The sequence below is a fragment of the Asparagus officinalis genome, chromosome 2, assembly GCF_001876935.1.
Source record: "Asparagus officinalis chromosome 2, Aspof.V1, whole genome shotgun sequence".
Classification (NCBI taxonomy): domain Eukaryota; kingdom Viridiplantae; phylum Streptophyta; class Magnoliopsida; order Asparagales; family Asparagaceae; genus Asparagus; species Asparagus officinalis.
The window spans coordinates 29,316,515-29,334,454 of record NC_033795.1 but is presented as its reverse complement, the minus strand read 5'-3'; the positions used below and the strand labels follow the sequence as shown (position 1 = coordinate 29,334,454).

The window sequence follows — 17,940 nt, the reverse complement described above, 5'->3', positions numbered from 1 at the left end:
TTGCACGTTTATCTAAACCGGGATTTATTTTCTATTGGTCTATTTTATTATTATTATTATTATTATTATTACACAACTGCCACTGATTACTACCGCTGTTTAACGGTGTTAGATCTACGGGCCTAGTTGTCAAAAGCTTTCGGGTCAAGTTATGTACCAAGTTTATACGCTAAATTTGCTCATTTAAGTTTTGCACTTGTTTGTTCCCGTGCAATGCGCAAGAATCCGAAGCGACGCATCAGATGATAGGAACAACTGGAAGAGAGATGTTCGGATGAGGACTTGAGATCTCAATATGCGAGTAAATAGTCTGTTTATAACTTCACACATCACAAAGTTTGGAACTATGCAAGATATCTGGCTGCATGAATCTTCAACGTTTAATTTAAAGATAACATGCGTTTTCGTATGACAAAAGTTAGCTACATATGTTAACTTCTTTTGTACGCACCTTCCTCACATGGGATCAGATGATGAATTATTTTAGTTTTGCGCATAACAAGTTCGTAAAGAAAAAGAGAGAAAAGAGACGTTTATGGAGAGAGATTTAGGTCTCCATGTTTGCCTCTCTTCCTCTCTTTTTAGGAGATGTTTCATACTCGTATTAGGTATTTTGGTTGCACCAAAAAGTGTTGCCCTGTTTGATCGGAAGCGAATATTTAGGGAAGGCAATTTATGCCCATACCCATTTACCCATCTAGCCCACCCATTATTTGGCCCGTCCAAAACCCACTCATTTAATTAAATGGGTCTAAACGGGCGGGTGCATTTTACATCCAATTAAGAGCTCTTCCGCCGCCTCAATCCCTCCTCCTCCGCCTCCTCCTCCGTCGCCTCAATCCCTCCTCCTCCGCCTCCTCCTCCGTCGCCAGTCGCCTCAACCGCGTCTCCAATCCAGAGCCTCCTCCGCCTCCTCCTCCGTCGCCAGTCGCCAGTCGCCAGTCGCGATTTTTTTTCTCGCTTTGATCAGGTACGTATGTGAAAATACTTTTAATTCTACAATATCATGATATTTCTTATAATTTTGGACGTGTTTTGTTAAAATTGATTTGGGTTCTTTCGGATGTTAATTAGAAATCGTGGGCTTTGATCTAATAGAAGAAAACGATTTGTAAGAAGTTGATGAGGTTTTTCTTTGGTTATTAGTTTAAAGTGTTAGCTTTGTTGTTTGTTGATTAGGGTTTCACTTGATTTACTATCCTGTTCGTGAAATCTTTATAGGGAAATGTAAATTCTTGATTGGAACAATATAATTCTGGAAATTCGAAAGCAATTTCATTTAATGATGAGTTTTTTTCTCACGGCATTTTTATGTTTAAAGCTTGAGAATTTGAGATAGCTAGATACTTGATCAAGGTTATAATCATTTAATTAATGGACTTGATTCAGACTTTAGAGATTAGCATGGTTATGCACTGTCCAAAACGCATGTCATTGTATTTCTAAGGGATAATTTCAGAACCCCCAACAAAAAAAACCAAAAAAAAAAAAAACTTTGGGGGTGTTGTAGATAATCCCCTTCAACTACTTTTGACCCGAGAAAACTCCGCTGAACTTTGGGAGTGTTGTGGATACCCCCCTTGAACTTTTTTTTATTCTACTAAACCTCCTGAACTTTAGGCTGTCTCACAAAACCCCTGTGAACTTTGAACTTCTCTCACTGGGTGATTTTTCTTGGTACTCTATTTGTATTATGAACCAATGAACCCCGTGACATTGGTCTTACTCTTCGGCTACTATAGATTGTACTGCAGAATCCTAACTACCATAGTCACTCATATGCATAGTGACATTGGTAAGAAGCAGACATTTGCTTATGTTGAATTCTTAGTATGGTGCAGAGAAATGTAACAATTTATACACGAGTTGCAGCTGCCCTTGCTCTAGCTACAGCCTTCTGATATAATTCTTCATACTGTTTAGCTGAAGAATCCCAACTGAAATCTATTCTCATTACCTTCTGGACAATTTAGTTAGCTACTTTCTAGATAAGAATGTTAAAAAAGGAATTATAGATACAAATACTTGATTTTAGTAATGAAAGTTTCCATTCATTCATTTGTACAGATAGCAACCTTATTAGCTATTGGCATAAGTGGCATGAGAATGTTACATGTTGATTGTTTTTCATTTCTTAATACATATATAGATCTATTTTCATGTTGAGTCAATTTATATTCCACTGTATTATGTGTTTACTACCAAAATTGATGTGCTATTAAATTATTTTTTCAGCGATCATGTCTTTAAATGATCAATTTAGCATCCATGATGATGGTAGTGATGATGAGAGTACTTCTAAACGTAAAAGAAGACAAACATCAAAAGTTTGGGATCACTTTACGAAGTTATCTACCGATAATGATGAGAAAACTAAAGTTCAATGTAATATGTGCAATCATATTTATGTTGGTGGTCATGGCACTAAGACAATGTTGAGACACATGGATTCTTGCCCGAAAAGGAACTTAGATGAGGCTGATTCTTCCAGGAAAAGTATGCCACTAAATCAAGAAAAATATAGAAAAATGCTTGCTAGAGTAATTGCATTGCATGGTTATCCATTCACTTTTGTCGAACATCGAGGAAACCATGAGTTGCATAGTTTTCTAAATTCTGAAGTCAAGCATATTTCAAGTAACGCTGCTAAAACAGATTTGATCAAGTTGTACAAGAAAGAGAAAGGAAATCTTAAACAAGCTTTAAAGCTAGTTCCTAGTAGAATTTGTCTAACCACAGATTTATGGACTTCTTCCACCTCTGACTACTATATGTCTCTCACTGCACATTATGTTGATGACTGTTGGATATTGCAGAATAAGATATTAGCTCTATCTCATGTTTCACCCCCATATAGTGGAGCAATTTTAGTAGAGAAGTTATTTCATTTGTTGAAGGATTAGGGTATTGAAAAAAGAATTTTTACTATTACCTTGGACAATGCATCATATAATGATGTTTTCATGAGAATTTTAAAATATCATCCAGTTTTAGAAGATCATTTTGTTAGTAATGGTGATTTTTTGCATGTGCGGTGTTGTGCTCATATTCTAAATATTGTTGTGCAAGATGGGCTAAAGGTTATTGATAAATCATTGTCTAAGATAAGAGAATGCATCAAGTATGTGAAGAGTCCTCCTGGAAGAAAAAAGAAGTTTGCAGAGTGCATTGCACAAACTTATTCAGGTAAAGCGAAAAAAATTTAGCAGGATGTGTCCAACATGTGGAATTCTACGTTTCTAATGTTGGAGAGTGTTCTAAACTTTCGTCGAGCATTTGAGCACTTAGAGTCGATTGATCCAAACTTCACTTTTTTGCCATCAAGTGAAGAATGGGTAAAGGCTGAAAAAATTGCAAAGTTTTTAAAACCATTTTATGAAGTGTCCACTCTTTTTTCTGGAAGTAAATATCCAACTGCCAACTTATATTTTGGTGGAGTGTTTAAGATTCAAAAATGCATAATGGAGGAGATGAAAAGTGATGATCAACATATAAAATCCATGGCAAATGACATGAAAATAAAATTTGATAAATATTGGGAATGCTACAGTGTTATTTTGTCATTTGCAGTCATTTTGGACCCCCGATACAAGGTGAAGTATGTAGAGTTTTGCTTTAAGAAATTGGGAGTTAGTTCTGATTATGTGTTGACTATCTTAGAGAAACTGAGAAGGCTTTACAAAGAATATGAGCGAGCATCTCTAGATACATCTGTAGCTGGGAGTAGTGGTGAAGAGAACTTTGGAGATGTTCCTAATGATGAGATGGTTGAGTTTGAACTGTTTGAGAGTCAACTATATTTAGCAAGTAGGTTCAAGTCTCAGTTAGAAGAGTATCTAGATGAAAAATTAGTCAGTTGGAAGAAAAATGATCATTTGAATGTTCTCGAGTATTGGAAAGGCGAATGCGAGAAGCGTCCTCAATTGTCGATGATGGCTCGAGATATATTAAGTATTCCTATTACTTCGGTGACCTCTGAATCGGCTTTCAGCATTGCGGGACGTGTGCTTGACAAGTATCGAAATCGTCTTCTTCCGGAGAATGCTGAAGCTCAAATTTGTACTGGTTCTTGGTTAGACGGTATTCCTTGTGAGTTGCCTTCTTTTTTTTTCCATTATTGCTTTTTTGTATTGTTGTGGGCTACATATTTTATCACAAAATATTAATATTATTTTTTCTTATTAAATGCAGCTCTGGCAGACATTGAAGAAGGAAATTTATTAGTACATGATTTCAGTAATCTAGAGGTTTCTGAATCGGAAGGCGAAAGTGATTAAGGTAAGATTTTACTTGTTCCATGAAATTAGTGTACATCATAAACTTGCTTTTCTAATGTTGTTGGCTAAATATTGATTGTTGTTTTAATATGTATTTATTTCTCACAAGTTTATGTTTCCTACCAAAAGTTAGAAATTCTGAAGTAAAAGGACCCCTGGATGTTGCCATTTTTGAATTTTGACAATTTGCAATTTAAGCGTGCATAATATGGCACATAACCTTTTTTATATAGAAATTCTGTAGATGCATTACATGGCACAAGTTTATGTTTTTGTGGTTGTTGCTGAGAAAAACAAATCCCTGGCGATCACTTTCCAAATACTGAACTCGCATTTTAATTCTTACATCACTATCTTCATTATTTTCTATATTTTCTTGCACAAATTTATGGCAGATTAGAATTCAATCAGTTTATATATGTGTCAGGCTCTTTTACCTCTTTTAAACTGCTCAAAAAGTTATTTCACTTTGTTTACTTCTGACCGAGTCGTGACTCATGTGGTTGGCTTTGCGTATTTCTCTCTGAGTTTATTTCAAGACATCTATGCTACTACATAGTGAAGATATATAGTGAAGAACATTTTCCTCCTCTGGTTATATCTTGGAGGGTAAAATGGTAAAATTTCTAGGGAGTTTTTTTTAATCTTCTGTAGGTAGGCTTTTGCCTGTAATATTTTGCTGCACCGGTTAAATGCAATCTTGCAGTTATTTTGGTTGATTTCTGTAATATGTTTATATTGTTTCCTTGCGTTGTGATTATTGTCAGTCGCAGCATTGTCAATTTGGCCAGTGCGTTCTGATTTACCAAATGTTAGATTTACTATAGGTATGCATTGCTTAACTGAAGCTGTTCCTGCTGGATGCTTCTCAAATTCGATAAGGTTGTTGTGCGTAAATCCTCTACCATGACCATGTTCGAGAGATGAATTTTGACTGTAGTGGACGATAAGTAATTTTGTTCTTTCAAAACTTATCCTTGTCATGTATTCTGATCTTTGTTTCATTGTTGCAGTATGGCTACCCTTTGCTGCTGCTGTGTATTGGAGGAGTGTTGCTGCTTCTGAAACAGGCAGAACGTACCCCTAGTTTCCAAGCTCTGGAATGAAATCCCTGCTCCTATGTTTTCATAGTCTATATACTTGTTACTCGCTTAGCCGGGGAAAAAATATATTGTTGTTTTTTATGTAGATCTTGAAAAAACTGCACGGTAATGTTTAGAGACATGGTTTAAAGCACAGTTATGTGTAAATATGATCTTTTAATCATGTTCGTGGTGTAAATATGTTAAAGTGTGTTAGCTATAGTTAAATGGGCAAATGGGCAAATGGGCGACCCGTTTATTAAATGGGCGGGCAAAAATCCGCCCATTTAAATAATGTTAAATGGGCCATAAATGGGTAAATGGGCAAAACATGCCCGCTCATTTATGCCCCGCCCATTTAAAACTCATACCCACCCATTTAACATCTCTACGAATATTTGACTGATTCGCCAAGCCGGACTATAACGATCAAGGTTAAAAGCATGCTGTTGATTTTGACAAGTGCAAAAATTGTAGGACTGCTAGGATTCACTGATTTGTACAACTGTCATTTCTATTTTTTGTCTACCTTGTCATGTATTGTCCACGTGTCATACTAATTCGCTTGATTTAGGGGCTGTTTGGTTGTATGTTTTTACCATGTAAAAGGATGTAAAGTGTAAAAAAGTGGGTCCCAATGTCAGCTTTCATCACTTTCAATTGTTTGTTTGTAGTTGTGAAAATAGTGTAAAGTGATTTCATATGCTGATGTGGCTTGTAAAGTGATTTCATGAAAAAAAAGACATGATTTTAGGAGAAAGCTAATATTGAAGTTAGGAAAAAATAATAAAAAATAATTCCAACCAATATGATCATTTGTGTAGGGACCACTTTTTACACTTTCCAAACAAACAATTAAAGTTTCATTTTGCAAACCAAACAAGTGTTTTATGATTCCAACGGAATCAAAAACAAACAAAGAAAAGTATAAAAGTGAAATTGATGAGGTGGACAACAACTTTCTAAGTTGTGTCATAAAAACACAACTTTACCAACAACAACCAAACAACCCCTTACCAAGCTATGCTTTAATGACTAGGCTTATCCGAGTGCTATTGACTTTTCAAGAATAAAAATTATGGGATTGTTGTGATCTACTGATTTCTATAGTTGTTATTAGGGGTGAGCACGGTTCGGTTCAAACCGAAAAAACCGACCGAACCGACCCGAACCGACCCGAACCGATCCGAAAAAAGCGGTTTTATGAGTAAGGCGGTTCGGGTTGGGTTGACAATTTTTCAAACCGACCCGAACCGAACCAACCGAATATATTTGTGTCTTTGATTTGTGGGTTTATTGTTGTGTTCGATCACCATGAATAGCAGTTGCAGGGAATTGATTCATACATAACCAATGTTCTAATGAGTCAACTCCTTTTTTTATCTCCACAAAGACCAAAGTCAAAGCTTGCTACACAAAGACAAAGCAAGTCCGTTACTAAAAAATTACAACGTCAGAGTTTAGTATTTAATCCAAAAAGACAAGTTACTTCACTTAAAAACAGTATACATACATGAGTAAGAATAATAAATTGAAAGTGAAGTTAAAAAACAAATACATGCTCGCATAGGGTAATAATAATATATAAAAGATAAATTGAAGTAAAGTTATACTTGATGAAGTTAGAACCGAACAAACCGAACCGAACCGCACCGAACCGATTTGTAATGGTTCGGTTCGGTTTTGAATTGTAGATGGTTCGGTTCGGTTGTTCAAATTTTGGTAAAAACCGACCCGAACCGAACCGTGCTCACCCCTAGTTGTTATTTCTATATTTGTCATGTTATCATGTATTGTTCACATGTCATATCGTCAGCTCAATATGTTCTGGATTTTATGTGAATTTGCTTTTTTTCACAACCTTTTAGTAATAATTTGAGACGTACACTTATGTTCCCAATGCTTGTAACCATCTTTCTTATAAACGATAAGACATGAATCATTTTATTGGTGTGCGTGTAGATAACAAGTTGGGTGACGGAGAAGATGAAGAAACCGCGATGAACTTTTGGTAAAGAACAGGTTTTGGAAGCGCAGGAACTGTTTGGAAGCTGTGCGGTCGACCACGGCGTAAGGCCGGTCGACCACGAACGTGTACAGAGTCTGGGAGGAGTCTGGATTTGGCGCTGTCGACCGCCACGGTCGACCGTGAGACCCTGTTGGACATTTTTGGGCTCTGTCGTTTGTCGCGGTCGACCGCCGCGGTTGACCGCCGGACATTGTAGGAGTTTTCCATGTTCTCTCGTTGGTTGCGGTCGACCATGACGGTCGATCGCGTAACGGGTCAGGTCCAAACTTGTGTTTCCTGTTCTTATTTGGTTTTGGTGTTTGTATAAATACCAATACACGTTCTAGGATTTCTTAAGGCAAGATTTGGGATATTTGGAGCATAGAAAAGAGGTATTTTCTGAGCTATTTGATTAGGGTTTATTTGAAGAGATTAAGAGCTTTGTTGGTGAGAATAGTTTGTTCCTTCGAGTGATTTGTAATCTCAAGTTGTACTCTTCTTCTCTATTAGTGAAAACCTCATCCCCTTCTTGCCCCGTGGACGTAGGCAATTGCCGAACCACGTTAAAATTGGTGTTTTGTTTGTGCATTGATTTTGGTTGCTTTTGGCCCTCTTTGATCGGTGATTGGTTTGGTTCCTCGACACGGTTTACAACAACAATTGGGGTATTTTTGCACAACAATTGGTATCAGAGCTCGGGCTACGCTTGGGCTATTTGGAGGAGTAGATCGTTTTGGGAAGCTCGTCTAGGGTTTCAGTTGGTGAGAAAGGTGAGATCTTTTTGGTAAAGCTTCTTTCTTTTCTCAGATTTGGATCTATTCTTCATTTGTTTCCGCATTGGTTGTTGGTGTGTTGAGGATTATGGCCGAGAAAGAGAGAGTTGAGGGTGGTTCTTCAGGTGTGAAGACTGTCCAAAGTTTGAGTATCCACTCGATGAAGATTGACGTGGAGAAGTTCAATGACACTAACAATTTTAGACTTTAACGATGCGAAGTCTTGGATGCGCTCAATGCGCAGAATTTGGAAGATACATTGGAGTTGGATGAGAAACCGGACGACATTGATGAGAAGGTTTGGAAAAAGATGAATCGGACAGCGTGTGGTGTGATTAGGTCTTGTCTCACTCAAGATCTAAAATATGATATGATGAATGAGACTTCAGCTAAGAAGATTTGGGAGGTCGTCGAAAACCGCTTGCATTTAAAGAGGATGCTTTATCGCTTCCAATTGAAGAAAGGGACATCCATTAGTAATCACATGAACCACTACATGAAGCTTCTTACAGATTTGGTGAATGTAGATATCATTGTTGAAGATGAGGACAAGGCGTTGCTATTGTTGAGTTCCTTGTCCGACGAGGAATATGAGACGTTTGTCCTTACTCTTATTAATGGGAAGGCATCTCTTTCATATAGTGAGGTCACAGCTGCATTAGTAAATTACCAACTCAGGAAGAAGGACAATGAGACTTCTATTGAGCCGGTAGCGGGGGCATTGGTTGCAAGAGCAAAGGGTCCAAACCGAGGTAGAAGGTCACAGTCTAGAGGGGCACATCTTAGAATTCATAGAAATCAGTGTGCTTTTTGTAAAGAAGATGGACATTGGAAAGCTGAATGCCCAAAGTTAAATGATCAAGCCGGAAAAAAAATAAGGGGAAAGCTATTCAAACTTCAGAGGTGAATGTTATCAAGGCTAGTGGTAACGATTCAGATTCAGATTCTTTGGGCTACTCATTATCTGCACTGCTGTCAGTTTGTGTTGCCTACTCTACAGAGTGAATGTTGGACTCGAGTGCTACATACCACATTTGTCCTAAGAGGGATTGGTTCTCCAGCTTTCAGGAGTTAGAAAGAGGGGATTTCGTGCTCATGGGTAATGATCATGAATGCTCTATTGATAGGATGAACACTAGTGTTTTAAATATCGACCGCCATGTCGGACATGGCGGCCGATATTGCGGTTTTGTTGCCTAGCCGATACGAAATCGCTGATTTTAACTCGTATTGCGTTTTTGGGGTCATGGCGGGGATATATCAGAAAAAATCAGACATTGCGGGCGTCATTTCGGGGATCAAAAATCGGCCAACTTTGTTAAATATCGGTTTTAGGCTTATTGGGTCGAATTTGAACCCGACCCGACCCAATATGCCATATTAGTTTTAAGCTAGGGGTTTTCCCCCCATTTCAGCCGATCCTCAACTCAGCTGCTCCTTCTCCTTGCGACGACGTGGAATAGACGACGCCGACGACCGACGACGCCGACGACGCTGACCGCCGCCGAATCCTTCACCTCCGGATCTGCCGCCGACCGACTCAAACTCAGGTTTTTTTTTCATTTTTTTTCTTGTTTTCTTCTTTTTTTTGAAAATAATTTTTTTTTCTCTTCTTTTCTCTGCAGCGAGATTATCTCTTTGCTCGACCGCCGACCGACTCTAGTTTGATTTTATTTGCTGGTAAGTGGTAATTGAAAGTTTTGATCTTTGTCTAGTTTGATTTTTTTTCCCCGTGTTTCTTTTTCTTTTTCTTTTCTTGTTTCCTTTCCCTTTTTTTATTTTGGAAACCTTATCAAAATTATTCTCCAAAGACCGAAATTTCAAAACATAAAGGAGATCCATTAATTCCTCTCCTCACGCTGAATCCGTCATGCTTTGCTTGCATTTACATGAGCAAGAGTGTTACAGTTGGAAATAGTGCTATTAGTGTGACCTCTTTTAACTGCAACGTCGATTTTGTCATGAGAAAAATTCCCCCCCTCTAGCTTTGACATAATTTCTACAGTAATTTTATTTTTCGGATAATTTGTCGAGTCAATGTATCTGTGCTTAAGTAATCAAATATTAATATCTGTATTAGATCCGATCAAATGGATGTATCTGTGCGAACGTTGTACATATAGCTTTTGTTTCAAACTGTTATTTACATAATTGTTTCAAACTGTTATTTGATTGATCCTTCATTCTTGCTCGTTGCTACTTAACTCTCAAGTATAATCTGTAAAAAAGAAAAACAAAGTCAGTGAGCAACAACAATTTAGTAATTAGTATAATTAGAAAAAGAGCTTAAAACTAGTAATTAGCATGCTAACTAATAAATTATAAACATATAAATATTTGATTGAATTGTATAATCAGTGACACCATGCATGAATCATGATGCATAATTATTTGATTGAATTGTAAATATGTAATTGGTTTTAAGTTTGTTTAAAACTAATTATATGTTTGTTGTCTATTGTAATTTTTAGGAACATGTCATTAGAAGGACAAGGGTCTACTAAGCCGCCAACATCAAAACCGGACGGTAAAGATCCATGTTAGGCATACGGGGAGAGAGTTGGCTCCGATACCAACAAGATTAAATGCAAATATTGCACTCAGACATTCAATGGCGGGATTACCAGATTCAAATCTCATTTAGCCGGAAAGAGAGGGAATTGCACACCGTGCATAAAAGTCCCTGATGATGTTAAAAGAAAAGTCTCTGAAATACTGGAGAATGCAAAGAAGAGCAAGGAGGATAAGGAGACAAAGATCCATAATTTGTTGAGTGAAGTGCATATAGGGGAGGAAGAGGAGGAGCATAACTCCTTGACTACTCGAAGCTCGTCATCCTCTTACAAGCCAGTAGGCCCAATAGACTCCTTTGCTGCTCGTTCTCCCGAAGAGACCGCCCAATTAGTAGCTAAGGGCAAACAACCATCGATGGACTCCAAGCTAAGAAAGAAGAAAAGGGAAGATGTTATGCAATACATTTCCAAATGGTTCTTTGAAGCTGGCATTCCATTTCATACAGCCACACTTCCCTCTTTTCATCAAATGCTACAAGCCGTGGGGATGTTTGGAAGTCATTTACAAGCTCCATCAATGTACGAGTTGAGTGAGACTTGCTTGCAGAGAGAGGTGGATGCAACGAATGAGATTGTTGAGAACTTCAAGAAGACATGCATTGTCAATGGTTGTTCCTTGATGACTGATGCTTGGAGTGATCGAAAGTCTAGAAGTATCATGAACATAGTTGTACACTCTGCCGGGAGGGCATGTTTTTTGTCTTCACATGATACATCGGCCGATAAGCATGATGCTGACTATATTTGTGACTTTGTGGACAAGGCTATTGATGAGTTAGGGGAGGAAAATGTGGTGCAGATTGTCACTGATGGAGCTTCAAATAATATGGCGGCCTCTAAGAAATTGGAGGAGAAGAGGAAAAACATATTTTGGACCACTTGCGCAGCGCACACCGTGAACTTGATGTTATGTGACATAGCCAAGTTCAAACCCATTCATAATGCCATTACAATGGGGAGGAGTGTATCGGTATTTATATATAATCATACCAAGCCTCTTCAATTGTTTAGAGAGTTTACTAAGGGTGATCTTGTGAGACCGGGGGTTACAAGATTTGCTACGACATTCCTCTCACTGCAATCATTAAGGGATCACAAGAAAGAGATGAGGCGGATGTTCATCTCTGATCAATGGATGGATTGTAGCCTTTCAAGAACAACAGCGGGCAAAAAGGTATGTATTTAAACTTTAAAAATTAAAATTGATAGCTACAAAGTATTCCTTTCATCATTTATATTTCATTCATTCTTTAATTGTTTGTATTATTTGTAGGTTGCTGAGATAGTTGCTAGCAACAAGTTCTGGGACAATACAGACTTTGCCCTCAAAGTTTTCAATCCTTTAGTGAAAGTTCTCCGGAGAGCCGATGGTGATAAAGTCCCATCTATGGGATTTATATATGGAGATATGTTGGTGGCCTTAGAAGAGTTGAAAGTAGCCCTTGGAAATGATGAGAAAAAATATATTCCCATATTGAAAATGATTAAGCCAAGATTCAATAAGAAGCTTTGTGGTTCACTACATAAAGCGGGCTACTACTTGAATCCATATTTCTATTATCCGGCTTACACGGAAATTGAAAAAGATGGAACTTTCATGACATCCCTTGTAGATTGTATGCATAAAATCTTCCCAAATGACCATGCGACTTTCACAAAGATTGGAGCTCAATTACCTAATTATCAAGAACGTCTAGGGTCATTTGGAAATGAATATGCGAAGCGAGGAGCTTCTAAGGGTGATTGTCCAGGTAACTTTATAATATTAAATTAATTCATTAACCTCTATTACAAATTTATAAGTTACTAATTTTTTCAAATATGAATTAACTAGTTACATGGTGGAGGCTTTATGGGAATGATACTCCCGAATTGAGAAAGATGGCAATGAGGATTTTGGCCTTGACAACTAGCTCTTCGGCATGTGAAAGAAATTGGAGCACATTTGAGATGGTAATAAACTAATAATGATTGAATTTAGATTATGTTGTAGCCTTGTAGGTTTATAGCATTTTGTGCTAATTCATGTTTTCACTTGTAGATTCATACTAAGAAGAGAAATAGATTATCTCACAAAAAGCTTCATGACCTCGTCTTTGTCAAATTCAATGCAAAATTGAAGAACAAACATGCTGTCATAGATAGAGATCCTTTGTGCGCCTATGATGATGAGGAAATGGTCTCTGAATGGTTGATGGGTTCAAACGGGGATGATAGCGATGATGAAGTATTTCCGGGAGAATGTTTGACTTTTAGGCAAGTTGGTGACATTTCAGGAGCTAATCCAAGAAAGCGAAAAAGTGCACGAACGCAAACCTATAAAAGAAAGAAAATGTCGATATCATCTTCTTCGAAGGGGAAGGAGCCGGTGGAGGATGATGAGGAAGAAGATATTGAGACATCATCATCGGAGTCGAATGAGGAGGATATTCTTACTCTTGATTTTGATGAGGATTGATTATAGTCCTCTTAGTTTCAATGTTATTTTGGAATTGCTTTTGGATAATTAGATGTTAAACAATTATGAGCTGTTTGTAACTTTGAAAACTTGGTTGTATGCTTGCTTTGTTTATGTTTCTCTATGGATATGAATCTTGTGATTTTCATTCTATATATTATAATTTATATGTCACTTGCTTCATTCCTTATATGCTATTCTATGTTTACTAACAACATCTTCATATTTTGTAGGTCAAGCATTCGGATGGTGTCAATATGCACTCGGGAATCAGGTGTCTACAATTGGTTAGTGATCCTAACATCAATAATCATATGTTTAGACAATATAATTATCAAGTATGTGAAGATTCCATTTATGATATTATATCAACCTATCTGATATGGCAATCCGATATTTTTTTCATGTCCCCCCGATATATCCCCGATTTCCGCTATCCGACATGAATTTTGGCCGACCGACATGAACCCGACATCCGACATTTAAAACATTGGTATTAGCACCGTTCGGATCAGGATGAGTGACGGAGTGATTCGGGAGTTAGTTGGAGTGAGGTTCGTTCCTCAGTTGAAGAAGAACATTATTTCAATTGGAGCTTTGGAGGTAGCAGGCTATAGGGTGACCTTAGCGGATGCATGTTTGAAGGTTACATTTGGGTCCATGATTATGATGAAGGACGTCAGAATGAGTAACTTATACTATTTGCTTGGAAGCACGGTGATTGATAGAGCTCTGACGACTTTATTGGATTTGGCTAGATTGTGGCGTAGTTTGGTGCTAGGGTATTTGATTGGTGATGTCGTGCATAGGTTATTGAGGAGTGCTTTGACCTGCAGATGGAAGTCCTTTGAACACATTGGGATGAGCAAAACTATGGTGGAGTTTGGCACTTCTATCCATCGAGCGAGGGGTCTTTTAGGAGGTGTTCAGTCAGGCATTTGGGGGCCTTCCAAGGAGGCATCATTGGAAGGTAATCGTTTTGTAGTTTCCGTAGTTGGTGATTATTCTAGGCATTATTGGGTCGCGACTAGTTCCCGTTGGTGTAAATTCCTAGAAGTCAACAACAATCGGAAGAAGTGTATTGGCAGAAAGGTAACCGTTATTCTAACTTTGATAGGGGTCCTTTCTTGCGTTTGTGCCGAGCTCATGGTAACTTGAAATACTTCATTGATGTGGAGACTTTGGGGCGACGAGATGAGATGACAGTTTCGATGGGTCGTTCCTTTCTGGAGGAGGATCGTCGTTGGTTGTCGAGCATTGGTTCTGGTTCTGGAGTTTTGATATATTTGGGTCATTTTAGTCATAGGTCGCCGACTGCTACATTAGGAGTTATTGGATATGGTGGAGCTGCTTCAGATTTTGGTTGACGTCGGATATTTGGTTACCTAGCATTTGTCACATCGATGATGTGGGATTTGATCCGATTGCGCGTTTGGGATTCGGAGGCTCATTTGATTATCATTTGGGAGCTTCTGATTTTGTTCTTGGAGAGTGTTGATCAGGTCGTTTGGATATCGTAGCAGGTGGAGGGTGATGCTACTCCATGTTGGGTGGAGTTTATCCCACATACTCCAGATCATACTGCGTCATTTAGGATTCCAGCTGAGGTGACACAGATCGGGGATCATTTAGATTCGGATGCAGATGATGGATTGATTTTGGATTCGGTTGCAGCTGGTGGATATGATTTGGATATAGCCATTGGTTCACCTCATATGGAGGTGTTTGATTTGTATCAGTTTGGGGCTGCTATCAGTTGCAGATCCGTTGGCGATATTAGAAAAGAGTTGCAGACTTTTCTATTTGTTTGAAGGCCTTTGGAGGCCATTTGGATGAACTACGTGAAGGCTTGATTCCTTGGGCAAGAGGATACATAGCCAGTCTTTATGATGCAGCCGATTTGGTGAGTATATACCGACGTTTGGGTGAGTTTTCGTACTCCCGTTTGGGTCTCGACTTGTTGAGGATTGAGAAGCAGCAAGTGAGGCATTTGGTTTGGTTGGTGTCGGCTCAGTTTTGGAAGAAACTTCGCCGAGGTGGAGAATTGAAGAACCTCGATGAACTTTTGGTAAAGAACAGGTTTTGGAAGCGCAGGAACTGTTTGGAAGCTGCGCGGTCGACCGCGGTGCAAGGCCAGTCGACCGCGAACGTGCACACACTCTGGGAGGAGTCTGGATTTGGCGCGGTCGACCACCGCGGTCGACCGCGAGACCCCGTAGGACGTCGCGGTCGACCGCTAGACCCTGTAGGAGTTTTCCATGTTCTGTTGTTGGTCGCGGTCGACCATGGCGGTCGACCGCGTAACGGGTCAGGCCCAAACTTGTGTTTCCTGTTCTTATTTGGTTTTGGTGTTTGTATAAATACCAATACACGTTCTAGGATTTCTTAAGGCGAGAGTTTGTGATATTTGGAGCACAGAAAAGAGATATTCTCTGAGCTATTTGATTAGAGTTTATTTAGAGAGATGATAATCATATTTTATTACAGTTTTATACCCTCATTATCTATTTTATATGAATAAATATACTACTAATAATTGTTTTTATCTTTAATTGCAGGTTAATGAAGAATAAATCTCAAACTCTCATTTCTCAACAAAAACCAATTGATTAAATGAAGCAAAGAAGCCCATTGGAAAATCAATTTCCAAATTATCCAAAAGCCCCTAATCAAGCCGAGTAGCCTGTAGAAGCCGGAGAAAATCAAAAATCTAATATGAAAAGAAATCATATTCAAAATGGTTGGCCACAAAAAAACGACGATATCTCCCAATCCGGAAGGCGGAATTTAACATATAATATATGAAAATCGCCTATCTCGATGAGACGAAGCCAACCGTGAAGTCAGAATTTTTATTAGGGCATCGATACCAGCATCGATGCAGGCATCGATGCCGGTATCGATGTGAAGATCGATGCCGGTATCGATGCAGGCATCGATGCCGGTATCGATGCAGGCATCGATGCCGGTATCGATGCAGGCATCGATGCCGGTATCGATGCAGGCATCGATGCCGGTATCGATGCAGGCATCGATGCCGGTATCGATGCAGGCATCGATGCCGGTATCGATGCAGGCATCGATGCCGGTGAACCCTCTTGCCTTAGATTTATTTCATGCTTATAGAGTAGATTTATTTTCTTGCATTTAATTCTTGCAATTTTATTTTGTAATTAGATTTTACAATTTATTTTGTAGTTAGATTTTAATTTCTTACACTATTCACCTTGAGGCTAGAACCCTCTTGGGTTTAGTTTTTATTTTTTATTTTTATTTTGTTGATTCACCTTTAGGCTAGAACCCTCTAGGGAATCACTCTTTTCTAAGAAGTGTGTTCAATTTTAGATTACCCATATCTATAATTGAATCCACCATCTTTAATTTCTTGTATTTTCTTTTATTCTTGATTTTTATTTTCTTTTTCCTTCTTGCCTTATTGATCATATTCATTCTTTGTCACATCCACTCTCACTTAAATTTTGCGCCATTTCACACACTATCACTTTCACTCTCATTATCTCTCCACAATCACATTTACTCATCACTCCTATTTGTCACGCACACGAAATAAGAACCAATTTTATATTTTCTCCTACAAAACACCTTCATCGTGGGATCGATATCTTAAATACTATAACTTGACACGGTTGTGCACTTGCAACCTTTTTGGTACATGTTTATGCCGCATCAAGTTTGTGATATTTGGAGCACAGAAAAGAGATATTCTCTGAGCTATTTGATTAGAGTTTATTTAGAGAGATTAAGAGCTTTGTTGGTGAGATTAGTTTGTTCCTTCAAGTGATTTGTAATCTCAAGTTGTACTCTTCTTCTCTACTAGTGAAAACCCAATCCCCTTCTTGCCCCGTGGACGTAGGCAATTGCCGAACCACGTTAAAATTGATGTTTTGTTTGTGAATTGATTTTGGTTGCTTTTAGCCCTTTTTGATCGGTGATTGGTTTGGTTCCTCGACATGGTTTTCAACAACAAGTGGGGTATTTTTGCACAACAGAAGAGAGAGACGAACTTAAGATGTCTGAATGTAACAACTAATTTGGCGCAAAATTTTATAGGGAATTGAATAGTGGACCATCTTTCAACTTGAAAGCTTCGGGCCACGGTGGTATGGGCCACCTGATTGATACCTTGGGTCTGTTGGCCGTTTCTGGATTCTGTTCTTAAATTGGGTCTTCGGATTCTTGTGTCAATTTGTGCTGCCATGTATGCGTCCTCTAGTGGCTAAGAATTATCACTTTTTTACTTTCTTTTTGGAAGAGTGTTATTTATTTATTTATTAATATTAGGTGCAACTCCTTTCCTCTCTATCAGCAAAGAGCATGTCTTAATGTTTCTACTATATGTCATTAAGATTAATGTTAATCTAAATTCCTAAGTATGATATAACTAGTAGAGATGCTTGAATCCTATTTTCATGAATATTAACAGTCCTACTCACTATTTCTTAGAAGTTAAATAACACTGTAGTTATATGATTGTCACTAGTTTGACAATTTTAAAGAAATTATAAGGGATTTTAGTACAGTTAAACACTCTTCATATTTTGCCTTTTACCTTTAAAATCGATAATAAATTTACTTCTCGGAAATTAAACGTAGCTACTTATAATTGAAAAACAGATGTAGTAGGCCTAATTATGCTGACATTTATAGCTCTTACTGTGTTAATTAAAAAAGAGGTAACATGCAAATCACGCAACTAGGTCCACATCAAAACAATGATTTAATTTAAAAATTAAATAATTAAACAACTC

The 17,940-nt window shown here is 38.1% G+C and overlaps 2 protein-coding genes across 5 annotated transcripts; both read left to right on the top strand.

Annotated features, from left to right (window-relative positions):
* Window positions 989–14,116, top strand: LOC109830608 (zinc finger BED domain-containing protein RICESLEEPER 2-like). Of its 4 annotated transcripts, none has more exons than XR_002244358.1 (4): window positions 989–4,089; window positions 4,192–4,278; window positions 5,105–5,159; window positions 5,291–5,578. XR_002244358.1 is itself a non-coding variant. In XM_020397918.1 (4 exons), exons 1-2 carry the CDS (start codon window positions 3,222–3,224, stop codon window positions 4,275–4,277), a joined length of 954 nt encoding a protein of 317 aa, XP_020253507.1. In that variant the 5' UTR covers window positions 989–3,221; the 3' UTR covers window position 4,278; window positions 6,034–6,035; window positions 14,106–14,116. The 4 variants fall into 4 exon arrangements, 3 of the variants coding, with proteins under 3 accessions (XP_020253507.1, XP_020253506.1, XP_020253505.1); XM_020397918.1 differs by lacking the exons at window positions 5,105–5,159; window positions 5,291–5,578 and adding exons at window positions 6,034–6,035; window positions 14,106–14,116; XM_020397917.1 differs by lacking the exon at window positions 5,105–5,159.
* LOC109831005 lies at window positions 9,309–13,171 on the top strand. Its single transcript, XM_020398349.1, has 5 exons — window positions 9,309–9,367; window positions 10,768–11,887; window positions 11,987–12,464; window positions 12,548–12,666; window positions 12,755–13,171. The coding sequence occupies exons 1-5, from the start codon at window positions 9,309–9,311 to the stop codon at window positions 13,169–13,171; spliced, it is 2,193 nt and encodes a 730-aa protein (XP_020253938.1).

What these genes read in the sequence shown, in the direction of transcription:
- LOC109830608 (XM_020397918.1), top strand. Translation starts at nt 3,222, where the DNA reads ATGTGGAATTCTACGTTTCTAATGTTGGAGAGTGTTCTAAACTTTCGT. An exon ending in TTGGTTAGACGGTATTCCTT is followed by an intron (nt 4,090 to 4,191) that starts GTGAGTTGCCTT and finishes TATTAAATGCAG; the next exon opens with CTCTGGCAGACATTGAAGAA.
- LOC109831005 (XM_020398349.1), top strand. Translation starts at nt 9,309, where the DNA reads ATGGCGGCCGATATTGCGGTTTTGTTGCCTAGCCGATACGAAATCGCT. An exon ending in GAACAACAGCGGGCAAAAAG is followed by an intron (nt 11,888 to 11,986) that starts GTATGTATTTAA and finishes TATTATTTGTAG; the next exon opens with GTTGCTGAGATAGTTGCTAG. An exon ending in ATTGGAGCACATTTGAGATG is followed by an intron (nt 12,667 to 12,754) that starts GTAATAAACTAA and finishes TTTCACTTGTAG; the next exon opens with ATTCATACTAAGAAGAGAAA.